This window comes from Vipera berus, assembly GCF_964194415.1.
Source record: "Vipera berus genome assembly, chromosome: Z".
Lineage (NCBI taxonomy): Eukaryota > Metazoa > Chordata > Lepidosauria > Squamata > Viperidae > Vipera > Vipera berus.
The window spans coordinates 12626408-12643051 of record NC_138205.1 but is presented as its reverse complement, the minus strand read 5'-3'; the positions used below and the strand labels follow the sequence as shown (position 1 = coordinate 12643051).

The following is a 16644-nucleotide window of genomic DNA, read 5'->3' as shown; positions in this document are numbered from 1 at the left end:
AATCTAATTTCATGCTATTGATTCCACAGTAACAATATCACTCCAAGCACTTCCTTTCCCCTCTGTATCCTAAAATATTCTTCTTCATTAATTAATAGGCATTATCTGTATCTCTATGTAATGATCCTTGTGAGAGAGGATACAGCAAGGCAAAGAAAGAAGGAGAGTCATTTTGCTACTATGATTACCATCTGTGTCCAGAGTGGAAAATTTCAAAGGAGAAGGGTAGGGAATTTCCAAATATAATGGGACTAAGCCATTAGAATATAACATTATCTGTAATCAACTATATCAATTCCACTGTGTTCTTTTTCAGACATGGATAACTGCTCTCCATGTGCAGAAGATCACTATCCAAATCCTGACCTTTTTGTCATATGAAGAATCCTTGGGGATCAATCTAACTGTTCTTTCTCTTTGTTTTGCTTTAATGACAATTTTTTTGGTAATAATAACCTTCATGAAACAAAAATTATTACAGCTGTAACCCCAGTTGGGCCTGTTCCCCAATTGCCCATCATGCTCTCTCCCATTTACTTTCAGAAGCTCTCTGGACCTCATGTTGTGGAAGGAAGCCAGGTTTTTTTTTTGCCTCCAGGCCATATGGCAATGATCCAAATTTTGTCCTGTCCATTTGTGAGTGGGACAAAATGGCAGCCACCAGACTGTGGAGACCTTGTTAAGGCAGGTGAACAAAGTAGTTTATCTCTGGACTGTGCAGCAGTCTGAATATGGCCGCCATTTTGTACCCACCTATAAATAGGCAGGGGACAAAATGGTGGCCACCAGACAAGGTGCTTCATTCATTTGCCTTAAAGTGCTGCAGAAATTTCTGAATGCTGCAGAGTGCAGAGTTTGTTCAGGCAGCAAAATGAATGAGTTTATCCCTGGACCATGTAGCAATGGCCTGAATGCGACAAAATGTGCTACCATGCCATGCAGCCACAAAAAAGGAAGTGCAGTCCTCTGAAAGTTCTCAGAGTTCTTCAAAAGGTGAGGAGAAAAAGTGTTTGGTAGGAATTAGGCCTAAGGCCTCAGAGAAACTGATGGGAGCGGGAGAAGGCCTGAATGGACTCAAGGGGTGGGAAGTAGAGCATGGGTTATTTCAGGGGTGGAGAGGCCTTCAGAGGGCCAGGGCAGGTGGACCTGAACCTGTAGTAGGTTTCTAACAGCCTCCACCACCCAGGAGGCAACCTACACTTCACTTAATGATCCACACATTCATTTTATGTTTCATTGGAGTGAGCAGAGATGGGGGAGGGTGTTAAGTGACATGTGTCATCTAATAACAGCCATGACATGTGACTATAATGGATAAGGCCCATTGCAGTTGTATCTTGATGACTACCTGTAATTATAATGGAATGGAGTATAATAGAGAGTGGAATAGTTTAGTTTAGTGTAATGGGAGAACAAAACAGAAAAGAACGAATCTATATCAATGCCTATACTTTGCTATAAGGTTTTAATGATTTTATTTCTGTCTTGTGGCTCCTGGGTTCCTCTTCTGGAGGCCCTAAATGTTTTGAAGGTGTTCACATATGTGACTGTCTCATGATCATTATCGAATTAACCAGTATGTCTCTTGCAAATCCTATGAGACTCCATGGAAAAAGGAGGAACTGACTGACCTTGAAGGATGCTGTTATGTACTGGGCTTGTGGTGTTACACAACATGCATTGCTGGAGTGGCTAACAGCTCCCCAGTAACCTAGACTAGCCGTCTCCGGTCCTGTAATTGGCTAGCCCCAGGCGGCAAGAGTGGGTTCAAACCTATTGGCTGCCGCCTAAGGGCTAGACTATATATTGTGGATGGTTGCAGCCCAAGCTTCAGTACAGTTCTAGCAAGAATAAAGAATGAGTTATCTTGTACTCAGCCTCGTGTCTTCCTTCCTGCACCTAAGAGCTCACGACTTAACAGATGCTATTTATTGTCCCCAGTCCAACCCATGGCTGGGAGCTCCAAAACTCTCTGAGTGAATTTGATAGTATGATTCCTTCTCTAGTTCTGCCTGAAAAACATCTTAAGAAGAGAAGTCATTTTGATTTACTTCAAAGATCTTCTTGCAGACAGAGGCATTGGTTCACAGAAAGAAGACATTCATGCAAGATCTTGGTATTTATGGAGTTACTGTTAATAGGATTGTCTGAAGTGGTGTGCAAGGATCTTAGTCCTCACTGTGACTTCGATGAGCCTCTTCCTATTCAGCACACATATCATCAGCTTGGAGACATTAATGTTGCTGGTATTATTTCTGCATTCTTTACATTTTCTAATCCCATCGATTTCAGTCAACATCCTTTTCAGGGATTTCTAAATGACGTTGTGTAAGTACATCATCAATTTACTGTCATGCTCTGGACATTGTAGTTAAAGCACAGTATGCTTGAAATGTTCTCCTCTACTGACAAAACCTCCAGAAAGAAACACCTTTATAAGACACACAGACACACAGACACATTCATAGATTTTCACGGGTACAGGTATGTACAGGTATGGCATATTCGGGTCTTTTCCTGTGTAAGATTGAGGTTGTCTTGGCGACGTTTCTATGAGGTCCCACTCGTCATCTTCAGGCTGGTGTCTTCAGCTTCGTGCTTTGCACAAGCACGAAGCTGAAAACACCAGCCTGAAGATGACGAGTGGGACCTGGTCGAAATGTCGCCAAGACACCCTCAATCTTACACGGGAAAACACCTGAATACACCAAGACCTATATCTATATCTATATCTACAGTATATCTATATCTATATCTATATCTATATCTATATCTATATCTATATCTATATCTATATCTATATCTATATCTATATCTATGTCTGTCTGTCTGTCTGTCTGTCTGTCTATCTATCTATCTATCTATCTATCTATCTATCTATCTATCTATCTATCTATCTATCTATCTATCTATAATGTATACCATAATTTATGAAGATGCAACTACCAATAAGAAAGGGGGGATATTTCCCATGATAATTTTTTAAATTTGATATTTCTGCAATTCAGCAATTTATAAACTATTAAACATTGGGGTTGGATATTGGACATTTTTCATGTTTTCAGAAATAGTGCTTCCAATTTCAGCATAGGTTTGCTTTAAAAAATAATCTACATATATACCTGTAGAGGTATATATGTACTAGTATTATGCTTTGCATCTTCCTGGATCTGAATTAAACAGTAAAGATATAACACTAAAACTCATTCCGTAAAGTGTATTGTACTGAAGGGTTGGAAGTACCATAAGATGAAGCAGACATTTCTACATGCATTTTTGTCTTTATTTTTTTACAGAGTAATTTTTCAGAATTACCAACATATCCTGGCCTTAGTTTTTACTCTAAAAGAGATCAATGAAAATCTCCAGATTCTACCCAATGTCACACTGGGCTTCCAAATCTTTAATAACAATTTTAGTCCAAGCTTGACATACTTCGCCTCAATGCTTCTGCCTTTCACTCAGGGTAAATTCATCCCTAACTACAAATGTGGAGTCCCAAAAACGCTGGCTGCAGTCATTGGGGCACCTGACATCTCCCTTCACATGGCAACTATATTGTGCATCTACAAATTTCCTCAGGTAAAGATGAGTTGAAGATATAACTTATCATTTTGTCTGTATTTTCTCTTTCTAAAAAGGAGAGAACATTCATATCTCTTGCTATATATATATATTTTGCTTGCTAGGATCAGTATAGCAACATCAATAATTGTAACTCTGAACAGATAGTGGTGATGTTTGCCACAGAAAAACACACCCCAATTTCAGACTCTGAATTAAGTTTCAAATTTCAATTATTCATAATGAGACTATTTCCAGAGAAAGGCATTTATGGATACCCTAAGAAGAATATCTTGGTTGATATTCCTAAATAAATGTTTTACTCTATAAGAACAAGGGCACCCAAAGACTCAAATGTTTTCAGAGACTCACACAGACCTTTGGAATTCCATATGTTTGTCTTCCTCTAGTTGACCTATGGCCCTGCTCCTGTCATGGATAAAGAGACTCAAGCAGCTTTCTTCCAACAAATGTTTCCAGATGAATCCCACCAACATAAGGGCCTCCTGCAGTTATTGCTGTATTTTAGATGGATATGGATTGGAATTCTTGTAGTAAAGGATGAGAAAGGAGAGAAATTTCTCGAGGAGATGCTCCCAACATTTTTTGAGCATGGTATCTGCATTGAATTCATAGCAGAGTTCCCAAATGTAGCTATTTACAGTGATTTTACTGATACCATTGATGAAGGATTACATATATACCACGTTCTCATGAACAGCACAGCCAATGTGATAATTTTATATAGTGAAATCCAGTCCTTAGCAACTCTGAGATCTTTCCTCCAGTTTTCAGAAGTGGAGGATATACCAAGGAAGAATAAGATCTGGCTTATAACTGTTCAGACAGATTACACCTCTATTGTCGTTCATAAATCTTTGGATATCCATTTCCTACATGGTGCTTTATCCTTTGCAGCTCACACAAAGGATGTCCAGGACTTCCAGGAATTTCTTCAAAACTTAAATCCAAACAACAACCAACATGATCATTTTCGGAAAGATTTTTGGGAACAGGCATTTGATTGCTTCTTTGCAAACTCAAAAATGGAGAAGTCTGAGAAAAAATGTACTGGACTGGAGAGGCTTGAGACCCTTCCCACATCGGTATTTGAAACACACATGAGTGGCCAGAGTTACAATATTTACAATGCAGTCTATGCTGTGGCACATGCTTTACAATCTCTTTATATAGTCAAATCCAGGGGAAAAACAATAGCAAAAGAAGGAAGGAAACAGTTTCACAATCAAGTGTGGTGGCAGGTAAGTCTGTAAGTAGAATAATGTGTAAACCACCATATCTGTAGATGCAACATCTCTACATAAGCTCTAATCAATAATATTCTCTTGGGCTATAGACATTTGGTGAAAAATGAGGTGTAGGAAAGGATTAACCAACTGAAATATTTATACACTTGTATTGAAAAAAATTTAATGGAATTCTATAAAATTACAGCCACATCTCTTAGAGCTGTAAAGTTTCTTGGATGAGAAGTGAAACATCTTCAAAGAAAAACAAGAAAGTCCAGTTGCATCTTGAAAAAAACACCTTTCCGACAACCATGACCTGGATGATTGAGAATCTCCAAAGACATTTAGAGACACAGATATTTCCCCATTCACAACCTGTTAGCTGGGTCGGGAGAGGAGCCTGATTTCCTTCGTTTTTTGCTAGATGGCCAGGAATTAGCTTATCACACTTTGTAGCCCAGTTCTTTATGTGAGCCATGATTGAATAAAGACCTGAGCATCAAGCAATGGGGTGAACTCCTGTCCTCGCCAAACCTCCCTAACAGTTTGAAGGCATGCAATTTTAAGTAGATATATACTTCAGTACTCCATGATGTCATGCTGGCCATATGACCATAGACATTGTCTTTGGATAGTGCTGGCCCAATGACCCTTGAAATGGAGATGGGCATCACCCCTGGTAACAACTAGCAGAGTAAAATCCTCAGAGACTCTTATCTTTTCCTTTAAGTATAGGATAATGTATACAAATATGTGAATCAATAAGAAGATAAAAATATAATGTAACTAAAAAGTATACTTGAGTGTGTGTATTTGCAGGTGGGTGGGTATACGTACATACGTACATACATATTGTGTATACTTTTTCCAATTACAATTTCTTTTATATTGTTATTTTCTTGCTCCTAGTTTGTTGTATTGTAGCTGCAATATTTCAGTCATACTTTAGCATGGTTATAGCAAGTATAAGACTCTTTATAAGTAAGAATAGTATTAAACTTTTATAGCCTTATACATCTTAGTATTTCTTATATATTTATCAAAAGTAATCTGGATTAAGTAGCTTTAGAAATGAAACTACCTAGTTTTATTTTTTCCCCACTGGGTTTATTTATTTATTGAAATTCTATGTTAATTTCATTTCAGTAATCTGATATTGTACATCTACCTCTATTCTGGAATGATTGTTATGTTATTTGTTTAACACTGGCCTAAAATTAAAATTTTTAAAAATGTTTATATTTGCTTTTGTTTAAAGAAACATCAGAGATATGTTTTGAACTCTGTCCTTTTCTCCTCTGACTGTCTCTGTATTTCAGATTCATTCTTTTCTGAGAAGTGTCAGATTCAACAACAGTGTTGGTGAAAAGATCTCCTTTGATAAAAATGGAAAATTTATTGGTGGATTTGACATTATCAATTGGATCACATTCCCAAACCAGTCCTTTCTTAGGGTCAAAGTTGGAGTGATAGATCCCACAGCTCCAGCAAACAAGTTCTTCAATATTTCTGTAGATTCTATCACATGGCCAGTAGGCTTAAATCAGGTTAGCTGTTTGAATCTAAATTGATCTGCCTTTATTTATATAGCATAAAAATGCCTTTATTGATGAAAGTCTCAGAGCATCATCTCCAACTAGTCTTAAGTACAAATGTCCTGAGGAAGGAAACATTATCTGTAGTTGGTATTGAATATTGTACCATTTACTTTGGCCCTCTGTTAATTATGGACAATGTTTTTCAAGGCAGTGTACTAGATTCATCAGTCTGGAGATTTCAAAATTCATAGGTTGAGAAAACCATCTTTAAGTAATCAGTACAGAAATTGTCTTTGATGATGGATATAGAAAGCCATCAATACCAATAACTGTAGATATTTAAAGAATGATTATTTTGGACCAAATGCTCTAAAGTGATGTCATCACCTCACTTCTGCTTATCAATCTTTTTTTTCCTGTTGTTTCTACACTCACAGTATCACTCCAAGCACTTTCTTTCCATTCTATATCTTAAAATATTATTCTTCATTCATTGATAGGCATTACCTTTATCTTTGTGTAATGATCCTTGTGAGACAGGACACAGCAAGACCAAGAAAGAAGGGGAGTTCTTTTGCTGCTATGATTGCCGTCTATGTCCAGAGGGGAAAATTTCAAAGGAGAAGGGTAGGACATTTCCAAATATAATGGGAGTAAGCCATAAGGATAGAACACTGTCTATAATGCACTATATCAATTCCATGTGTTCTTTTTCAGACATGGATGACTGCTCTCCATGTCCAGATGATCATTATCCAAACCTCCAGCGAAATATGTGCATTCCAAAGCGGATCTCATTTTTGTCCTATGAAGAACCTTTGGGGATCAGTCTGACTATTCTTTCTCTTTGTTTTTCATTAAAGACAACTTTGGTAATCACAATCTTTGTAAAACATAAAGACACCCCAATTGTCAAAGCCAACAACCGAAATCTCACTTATACACTCCTAGTTTGCCTCTTCCTGTCTTTCCTTTGTGTCTTTCTATTTATTGGGAGACCTGATAAGATTGTATGTCTCCTTCGACAACCATATTTTGGCCTAATCTTTTCTGTGGCAGTTTCTTGCATATTGGCCAAAACCTTTGTTGTGATTCTAGCATTCTTGGCCACCAAACCTGGTTCCAAATTGAGGAAATGGGTTGGGGGAAGAATGGTCACTTTCATTTTACTATCCTGTTCCCTTGTTCAAATATGTTTTTACACCGTGTGGCTGACAACATCCCCACCGTACCCCTATTTTGATATGCAGTCAATATCTGAAGAACTGATCCTGGAGTGTAATGAAGACTCAGTCATCTTCTACTGTGTTTTAGGTTTTATGGGTTTTCTTGCTCTGGTCAGCTTTTCTGCTGCTTTTCTAGCTAGGAAGTTGCCTGACAGTTTCAATGAAGCCAAATTCATCACCTTCAGCATGTTGGTCTTCTGCAGTGTTTGGCTGTGCTTTATTCCAACCTATTTAAGCACAAGGGGGAAATATGTGGTGGCAGTGGAGATCTTCTCCATGATCTCCTCCAGTGCTGGATTATTGGTGTGCATCTTCCTTCCCAAGTGTTTTATCATTGTGATGAGACCTGAACTGAACAATAAATATCAGGTTATGAAGAAAAAGTTTTAACCACTCTTTCCATTTGCCTTATATCCTTTATATGTAGATTTTGTAGATCTGTTCCACTTGTACATTTAAGATAGAGAACAATGTGCAGTTAGATTTGATTTGCTATGTTTCAGTACTTTTCCTGTACCTGATATTTGGATAGCTTTTTTCTTCTGGAAGTTAATTTTAAATAGGGATCATAAAAATATATGTATAAATAAATAAATGTTCAAATTGATTTATTGACATATTTCAGTATGTGATGTTGAGCTCTGACTAAATATATAGGATAAATATGAATAATAAATTTGTCTGTACTGGTCACCTTAATTCATATGGACCCTATAATAGGGTTAAATATAAATAAGGCTTTTGTTTAAATATGGAAAGTGTTGTGTACTGGGTTCTTTTCTTGAAGGAAGAGACGAGGCGAGTGAGTTCATGAGAGTCAGGCTGACTCGAATTGCTCTGGCTGGCCATTCCAGGTCGGCACAAGCCAAAGTCCATTGTTGGATTAGAGTTAGCACAGCAGCTGTATTGGTCAGGTTGAATTTCCCCATCGTGGGACCCATGTTGCACTCCCGGGCTTTGCCCATGTAGGACCACCTCCCCATTGCTCTGACTGCTAGGGTCCTCAGAGCATGTGAATTGTCCCGCTTGGCTGCTGGTTTCTGGCTCTAGGAGTGGACCTGTGGTGAGGTCCTCACTTTGTGGCCATTCTGGGAACTGCTTCTGCAGCTGATCAATATGGTGGCGAACAACTCGCCCACCATCCAGAGTCACTTCGTATGAGAGAGGGCCCGAGATTTTAATGATTTGGCCTGGCACCCACAAGTTCCCATGGCCATAGTTCCAGGCCCACACCCCATCACCCACTTGCAACCCCCTCGGAGGCCTTGGGTGAGAGGCATCTGCTGCCACCCATTCTGGGTGCAGCCTGTCCAGTTTAGTGATGAGCCTTCTTCCCCAGCGAAGCTCTGCTGGGCTCTTGTCTGTTGCTGTGCAAGGTGTAGTATGCTGGCAAAGCAAAAAATCAGCCAGCCTGTGGTGCCAATCCCCAGATAATATGCACTTGAACGACTCCTTTGTAGGGCGCATCATCCATTTGGCCTGCACATTACTCGAAGGGTGAAAAGGAGCCAATGTAGCATGCCTAATGAGGTTAGTCCTCAAGAAGGCCTCCTTGTCAATTTGTACATAATTGCGCTCAGCAGAGGACAATGTCCTAGAGTAATAGGCAATTGGGACTTTAGTCCCAACACTTTCCAAGTGACTTAAAACAGCTCCTACCCCATAAGGGGATGCATCACACGCAAGGCATACAGGCAATGACTTTAAAGTAAGTGAGCACTGAATTGGAAGACAGTAGTGACTTTACTGGTGCTGGAGAAGACTCCTGCGAGTCCCTTGGACTGCAAGGCAATCAAACTGGTTAGTCCTAGAGGAGATCAACCCTGACTGCTCTTTAGAAGGCCAGATCATGAAGTTGAAACTTAAATACTTTGAGGGATGACAGAGAATGAGGTGGCTGGATGGAGTCACTGAAGCAGTAGGCGTGAGCTTAAATGGACTCCAGAAGATAGTAGAGGACAGGAAGGCCTGGAGGAACATTGTCCATGGGGTTGCGATGGGTTGCAGCTAACAACAACAACAAGTGACTTTACTGCCTTAAAACTGCTTTCATGGACCTTGGTCCATTTCCATGGGGTGTCTTTATCCAAGATCCAGTGTAATGGCTCTGCCACTGTGGCCTTGTTAGGAAGGAACACATGGTAAAAATTTAGGAGGCCCAGGAATGCCTGAAGCTCTCCTGGGAGTAGGTGCCAGCTGAATGGTTTTCAGCTTGGACTCGGCAGGGTGGATGCCATCGGCATCGATACGGAAACCCAGGAACTCAGTTGAGGGGACCCCTATGCTACACTTATTCCTTTTAAGTTTGAGGCCTGCTTCACAGAACTGTTGAAGGATGGCCTTGAGCCTCCTTCCAAGCACCTCAGTGGGCTCACTGATGATGAGCACATCGTCGAAGTAGGGGCAGACCCCCGAAATGCCCTTGAGTGTACGCTCCATAACACGAAAAATGCCAGATGCTACACTAACCCCAAATTGGAGGCGCTTTAGTTTAAAAGCCCCCCTGTGTGTTACAATAGTCTGTGCAGCAGCTGTGGCTTCATCCACAGGTAGCTGTTGATAGGCCTGTGCCAAATCTAATTTTGCGAAAATGGTACCTCCTTGCAGTGATGCCAGGATGTGGCTCATGACTGGCACTGGGTACGTGTGCTGCTTGAGTGCCCGATTAATCGTGCACTTGTAATCAGGGCAAATCCTGACCTCCCTGTTGGTTTTTAGTGGTGTGACAATTGGGGTTTCCCATTCACCCCCATCTATGGGCTGTATAAGGTAAAAGTAAAGGTTCCCCCGCACATGTGTGCTAGTCGTTTCCGACTCTAGGGGCCGGTGCTCATCTTCGTTTCAAAGCCGAAGAGCCAGTGTTTGTCCGAGGACGTCTCCGTGGTCATGTGGCCGGCATGACTAGACGCCAAAGGTGCACAGAACGCTGTTACCTTCCAACCGTAGTGGTCCCTATTTTTCTACTTGCATTTTTACGTGCTTTTGAACTGCTAGGTTGGCAGGAGCTGGGACGAGTAACAGGCGCTCACTCTATTACGCGGCACTCTGGATTCGACCCGCCAAACTGCTGACCTTCTGATCGACAGGCTCAGTGTGCTAACCCACTGAGCCACTACGTCCCTATGGGCTGTAGTACCCCCTGTTCAACTAGCTTGTCCAACTCAGCATCTATCTTGTGTTTAAGAGCAAATGGCACACTGCAGCACTTAATACTGATAGGCATTACAGCAGGATCAAGTTTAAAGGCTATCTTGTACATTCCCAGGCTTGTGTCAAAAACATCTGCAAACTCCTTGCATACTGACGCTAAGTCCATGGTTTGTGTCCAGTTGATGCCAGTGACCTAGATGCCTAGTGCATCAAACCAATCAAGTCCTGTTAGGCTGGTTCACTGACCCTCCACTATAATAACATCCAGAGGCCCTAAAAACCCCTTAAATTTAACAGCCAGTGTGGCTTTGCCCTTGACGGCGACTTGAGAATTTTGAAAATTGGTCAGGATGATGTCAGATGGCTTAAGCTTGGCCCACCTCTTGCTGTGGTTGCAGATGAACCGGAATGTATCAAATGAAATGATGGACATTTGCAGCTCGACCTGAATTCAAAATTTCAGCGTAATGGGGCGGTGAGCTCCCATGCGGCAAACGCTCCTGTGGGTGGAGCAAAACCCTATGCTAAATTGTCATGGGGCCCTGCTACCTCTCCTAATTGGAATGTCTGATTGGCGGTCCACTTGGCAGTCCCTCTGGTGACCTCTGCAGACTGAAGCGATGTGGCTGGTCTTCCCGCAGGCCCTGTGGCTGCCCATTTGTTGGTGGTGGCCACCACAACCCGGACATCGAGAGAAAGGACTTGCCTTGTAAGTAGTCCCTTGTTTTTGGTCGCTGCGCCATTGTTGATCATTGTGCCATTGAAGCTTGTCCACTTCATGGCTGCTGTCAGAGTCTTCTGCGTATTCGGCGTCCTCGTGATGAACAGCCTCCTCATGCTGCATGCTTTTGGTGGGCCGCATGGCTTTCACGGCCCCGCCAGCAGCTTTGTCTGCCATGATCTCCTTCAACACGTCTGGGAGTGATAAAGTCTCTTTGGCAAAGAGCTTCTGTTGTAGCTCTCTGTTACTAAGGCCACAGACGAGTCAGTCTCAAAGCTTCTCCTCTAAATCAGTGAACTGGCACAGGCATGAAGCTTGCCTCAAAGCTGCAATGAACTCAGAAGCTGTTTCACCCAGCTGTTGAACCTTTTGTTGAATGCATGCCTCCTAGTATGACTGAAAGCTTGGGCTAGAAATGGTCACCCAGCTGTTTCTTCAACTTCATGAACGTTACGGACTCCAGCTGTGTCAGTGTGACCAAATTCTCTGCAATGTCGAATGTTGCGGGGCTGCAAATGCACAGGAGTGTTGCAGCCTTCGTCTTCGGCAACTTGGTTAGTGCGGAGATAGTTCTTGACCCTGGAAATGCATGAAGACCATCTGTCTGGGTGAGTTACATTGAATTCTTCCAGCTTTCCGACCTTTGCCATCTCAGGAAGTCTTCATGGCTGGGGCTCGTCATCTTTTTGTCCTGCTCCTCTGTAGGCCCAGGGACTGGTCTGCAGGGCTCGTGGTCACTAGCGTGGCTGTGCTAGGCCAACCGAGGGGGGGAATCACTTTCCCTGCCAGGCGCTTGCTGGCCTCACCCCCTAGTGACTCTCAGCTCTTCGGAAAGAGCAGGATCCCACCTTTGTCGCCAGTGTTATGTACTGGGTTCTTTTCTTGAAGAAAGAGACGAGGTGAGTGAGTTCAGGCAGGAACATGCTTTTATTGAAGGTCAAGAACTGAACTATGAAACAGGGCTGCAAATGCAGCTATTTATACCCTGGCCTCTAGGTGGGAGCCAATAGGTTTAAATCAACCTATTGCCACCCTAGAGGCAACCAATGGCAGCCCTGGAGACAGGCTGTCTGAGCAGCTGGGCTGTTAGCCAGCTTCTTGCTTAAGCAATCTTCCAGCATTCAAAACCCACATGGTACACTCATTTAAACAAGGCCCAATACATTACAGAAAGCCTATGAATTGTTTCTGAAGCAATCAGATAGAGGGAATTCTCCTAAGCATAACATGTTTAGTAGTCACCTAAAAAATATTATAGGATTTCCTTTTTGAGCAGGGGATTTGAATAGAAAACTTCCAAGGTCACCTCTGTTGTTTTGTTTTTCTATTAAAACATGGGGTAAATTTAAAAGATCTCCCAGCTGGCAATGTGTTTTCTCCAATGAAATCTCTGACACAAAAATAAATCTAGTAAATTCAAATAAATTCCACCAGAGGTGCAACTGCTCCAACTTTCTGCCAAGTACGTTATACCTCCTGAAGTCGCTCAGTGCTGTTTTCATAAACATGAAGGGTATTGGATTGAAAGATTGTGGCAAAAAAACTACCCACTTCCTTCATTGACCACTGACACCTGCAACTAAAAGCAAGTTACAATTTCTTAGTGACAGTTCAAAGTTACAATGGACATCTCCAGGATTACTTAACTCCTGTGGTGACAGGATCACATTTTGAATGCTCAGCAATGAGCCCACATTTATGAGTGCTTGCTACATCTCAAAGTCATGAAAACATCATTTATGACCTTCTTTGCTGGACTAATCATCTTGATTCTGCACTCAATTAAAATTGTAAGGTGAGTAGCAAGGAGTAAAACAGTTGTAAGTTGCGTTGTACTTATAATATTATATGAAGAGAGCAAGGGTTTGAGCCCTTTCCAAAGCTGATTTTTCCCCTCTGTTCTGTATCTACTAAACCAATCTTCACTCTACTGTATGCTTACCACATTGTCATTCCTCTGCTTTCCAATGAAGTCTTCAAAAATTAGCATCCTACTGCATCATATGCAAACTTGAAGAGTAGAATTCAACAACATAACAACTAAGTATTGCAATAAGCATCCAAATTTCTGTAAGAATACATGAACATAATTACAATGGAACGGAGACTATAGAATGGAGAATAGCGTAGTTTAGTGTAGTGGAAGAATAGAATAGAATAGAATAGAATAGAATACAATAGAATAGAATAGAATAGAATAGAATAGAATAGAATAGAATAGAATAGAATAGAATAGAATAGAATAGAATAGAATAGAATAGAATAGAATAGATCTATGCTTTTAGCCATACATATATTTACATCTCTGTTTTGATTTATGGATCTAATGATTTTATTTTAGTCTTGCAGCTCATGCATTCCTGCCTCTGCGGGGCCTCAAATGTTCTGAAGATGTTTACATATGTGACTGTCTTATTATCATTAAGAAATTAGCCAGTTTGTCTCTTCCAAATCCTATGGGACTTCATGAAAATAGGAAGAACTGACACTGAAAGATGGTATTTATTCTCCCAATGATATTCCAACCCATGATAGTATGTTGCACACACTATTTATGTCTGAAGAACATCTCAAGAAGGCAGGTCAGCCTGATCCACTTCAAATAACTTGTGGCAGAGAGAGGCATTTGCACCCAGAAAGAAGACACTCAAGGAAGATGTTAGTATTCGTGGAGTTACTGTTGATAGTATTGCCTGAAGTGATGTGTAAGGATCCTGGCCTTCAATGTGACTTTCATCAGCCTCTTCCTATTCAGCATACCTATCATCAGTTTGGAGACATTAATATTGCTGGCATTATTTCTGCCTTCTTTGCATCTTCTAATCCCATTAAATTTATTCAAGATCCTTCTCAGGGATTTCATGATGGACTTATGTAAGTACATCATTAATTTATTGTCAAACTCTGAACCTTGCTGGTATATTACCTGAAGCTTGAAATGTTTCCTCTAATGGCAAAAATTCCAGAAATAAACATCTAAAATAGGTAATGTTGAAATGGCAATCAAATCTCCATTTATAACACATCACATCTAAATATCTATTAATATACAGGAATGTGGCTTAATTTATGAAGCTGTTACTATCATTAAGAAAGGGGAAGCACATATTTCCCATGATCAGTTTTCTCATTTGATATTTATGGTGCTACAATTTAGCAATTTCCTTCTGCATATAAGTTATTCTTAAAAGCTGTTATTTGATAGTGGGTCATTCTACATATGTGTGTTGTACTGAATGATTACAAGTGCCATAATATGAAGCAGACCTTTCTTAATGATTTTTTAATTGTTTTACAGAATAGTTTTTCAGAATTACCAGCATATTCTGGCTTTAGCCTTTACTATAAAAGAGATCAATGAAAATTCCCAGATCCTACCCAACATCACGCTGGGCTTCCACATTTTTAACAGCAACTTTAGTCCAGGCTGGACTTACTTTGCCTCAATGTTACTGCCTTTCACTCAGGGAAAATTCATCCCTAACTACAAGTGTGGGGCCCAAAAAACCTTGACTGCTGTCCTTGGGGCATCTGACATCTGTCTTCACATGGCAACTGTGCTGTGCATCTACAAAGTTCCTATGGTAAGATGGGCTGCAAATATACATTATTATTCTGCTGTACCTCCCTAGATGTCTGTGTTTTTCTCTCTGTAAAAAGGAGAGACTTTTCACATAACTAGATATTATTTTTTGCTTGATAAGAGCAGAATAGCACCATGAGTAATTGTAACCAAATATTTGGCGAGGATACTTGTTCCAGCAAAACATCCCACAATTCCAGACATTGAACCAAGGTTCCAATTTCAAATATTCACTATAAGACTACTTCCAAAAATATATATTTGCTGATATCTGAAGAGTGACAACTTGGCTGATATTTCCTAATAAACACAACTAGTTGCATAATGTTTCTTATTTCTTCTAAGAATAAGAATACCCAAAGACTCAAATGAATGTAAATGTTTTCAGAGGCTCACATAGACTTTTGGAATTGCATATGTTTATCATTCTTTAGTTGACCTATGGCTCTGCCCCTGTCATGGACAAAGAGACTCAAGTAGTTTTCTTCCAACAAATGTTTCCGAATGAATACCACCAGCGCAAGGGTCTCCTGCAGTTATTGCTGTATTTTAGATGGATCTGGATTGGAATTCTTGTAGTAAAGGATGAGAAAGGAGAGAAATTTCTTCAGGAGGTGCTCTTAACATTTTCCGAGCATGGCATCTGTATTGAATTCATAGAAGAGTTCCCAAATGTAGCTATTTACAGTGATTTTACTGATACCATTGATGAAGGATTACATATATACCATGTTCTCATGAACAGCACAACCAATGTGATAATCTTATATGGTGAAATTCAGTCCTTATCAGTTCTGAGAACTTTCCTCCAGTTTTCAGAAGTGGAGGATACACCAAAGAAGAATAAGATCTGGCTTATAACAGCTCAGACAGATTTCACTTCAGTTGCCGTTCATAAATCTTGGGATATCCATTTTCTACATGGTGCTTTATCCTTTGCAGTTCACACAAAAGATGTCCAAAACTTCCAGGAATTTCTTCAAAATCTAAATCCAAGCAACGATCAGAATGATCATTTTCGGAAAGATTTTTGGGAACAGGCATTCAGTTGTTTCTTCTCAAACTCAAAAATGGAGGAGTCTGAGAAAAAATGTACCGGTCAGGAGAAGCTTGAAACTCTCCCCACATCTGTGTTTGAAACATGCATGAGTGGCCAGAGTTACAATATTTACAATGCAGTCTATGCTGTGGCACATGCTTTGCAATCTCTCTCTCTATCCAAATCTAGAGAAACAACAATGGTGAAAGAAAGAAGGAAACATTTTCACAATCAAGTGTGGTGGAAGGTAAGTTTGTAAGCAGAGTAGTGCAGAAACCACCATATTTGTAGCTGCAACATGTGTCCATAAATTCTAGCAAACAATATTATCCAGGGATATTGACCTCTGAAAACCCAGACATTAGATGTAAGAATGGATTAACTAATTATAAAATATTCATATGCTGATATTAAAATTGTAAATAGCATTCTGCAATATTTCTTAGAATACGCTTCTCTCCATGGAATTAACTGTCTCTCAAGCCCAAAACCAAGAACGGCATATGGTAATTCTTCTAAGCTGATTTCTTCTTGTTTTACATCTATAGATAAAATCTTGCCAATCTGAGCAGT

General features: G+C 40.3%; 1 protein-coding gene across 1 annotated transcript in view; it reads left to right on the top strand.

The window, feature by feature from the left end:
- Window positions 1-911: 911 nt before the first annotated feature.
- LOC308678644 (vomeronasal type-2 receptor 26-like) overlaps window positions 912-16644 on the top strand; it is a gene marked incomplete at both ends in the record, with an annotated part of 34509 nt that continues 18776 nt past the window's right edge. The window contains 5 exons of the mRNA XM_081345872.1: window positions 912-993; window positions 2142-2328; window positions 3297-3582; window positions 4125-4670; window positions 6853-6979. Of these exons, the coding sequence (XP_081201998.1) occupies window positions 912-993; window positions 2142-2328; window positions 3297-3582; window positions 4125-4670; window positions 6853-6979 (1228 nt within the window). The remainder of the gene's footprint in view (window positions 994-2141; window positions 2329-3296; window positions 3583-4124; window positions 4671-6852; window positions 6980-16644) is intronic.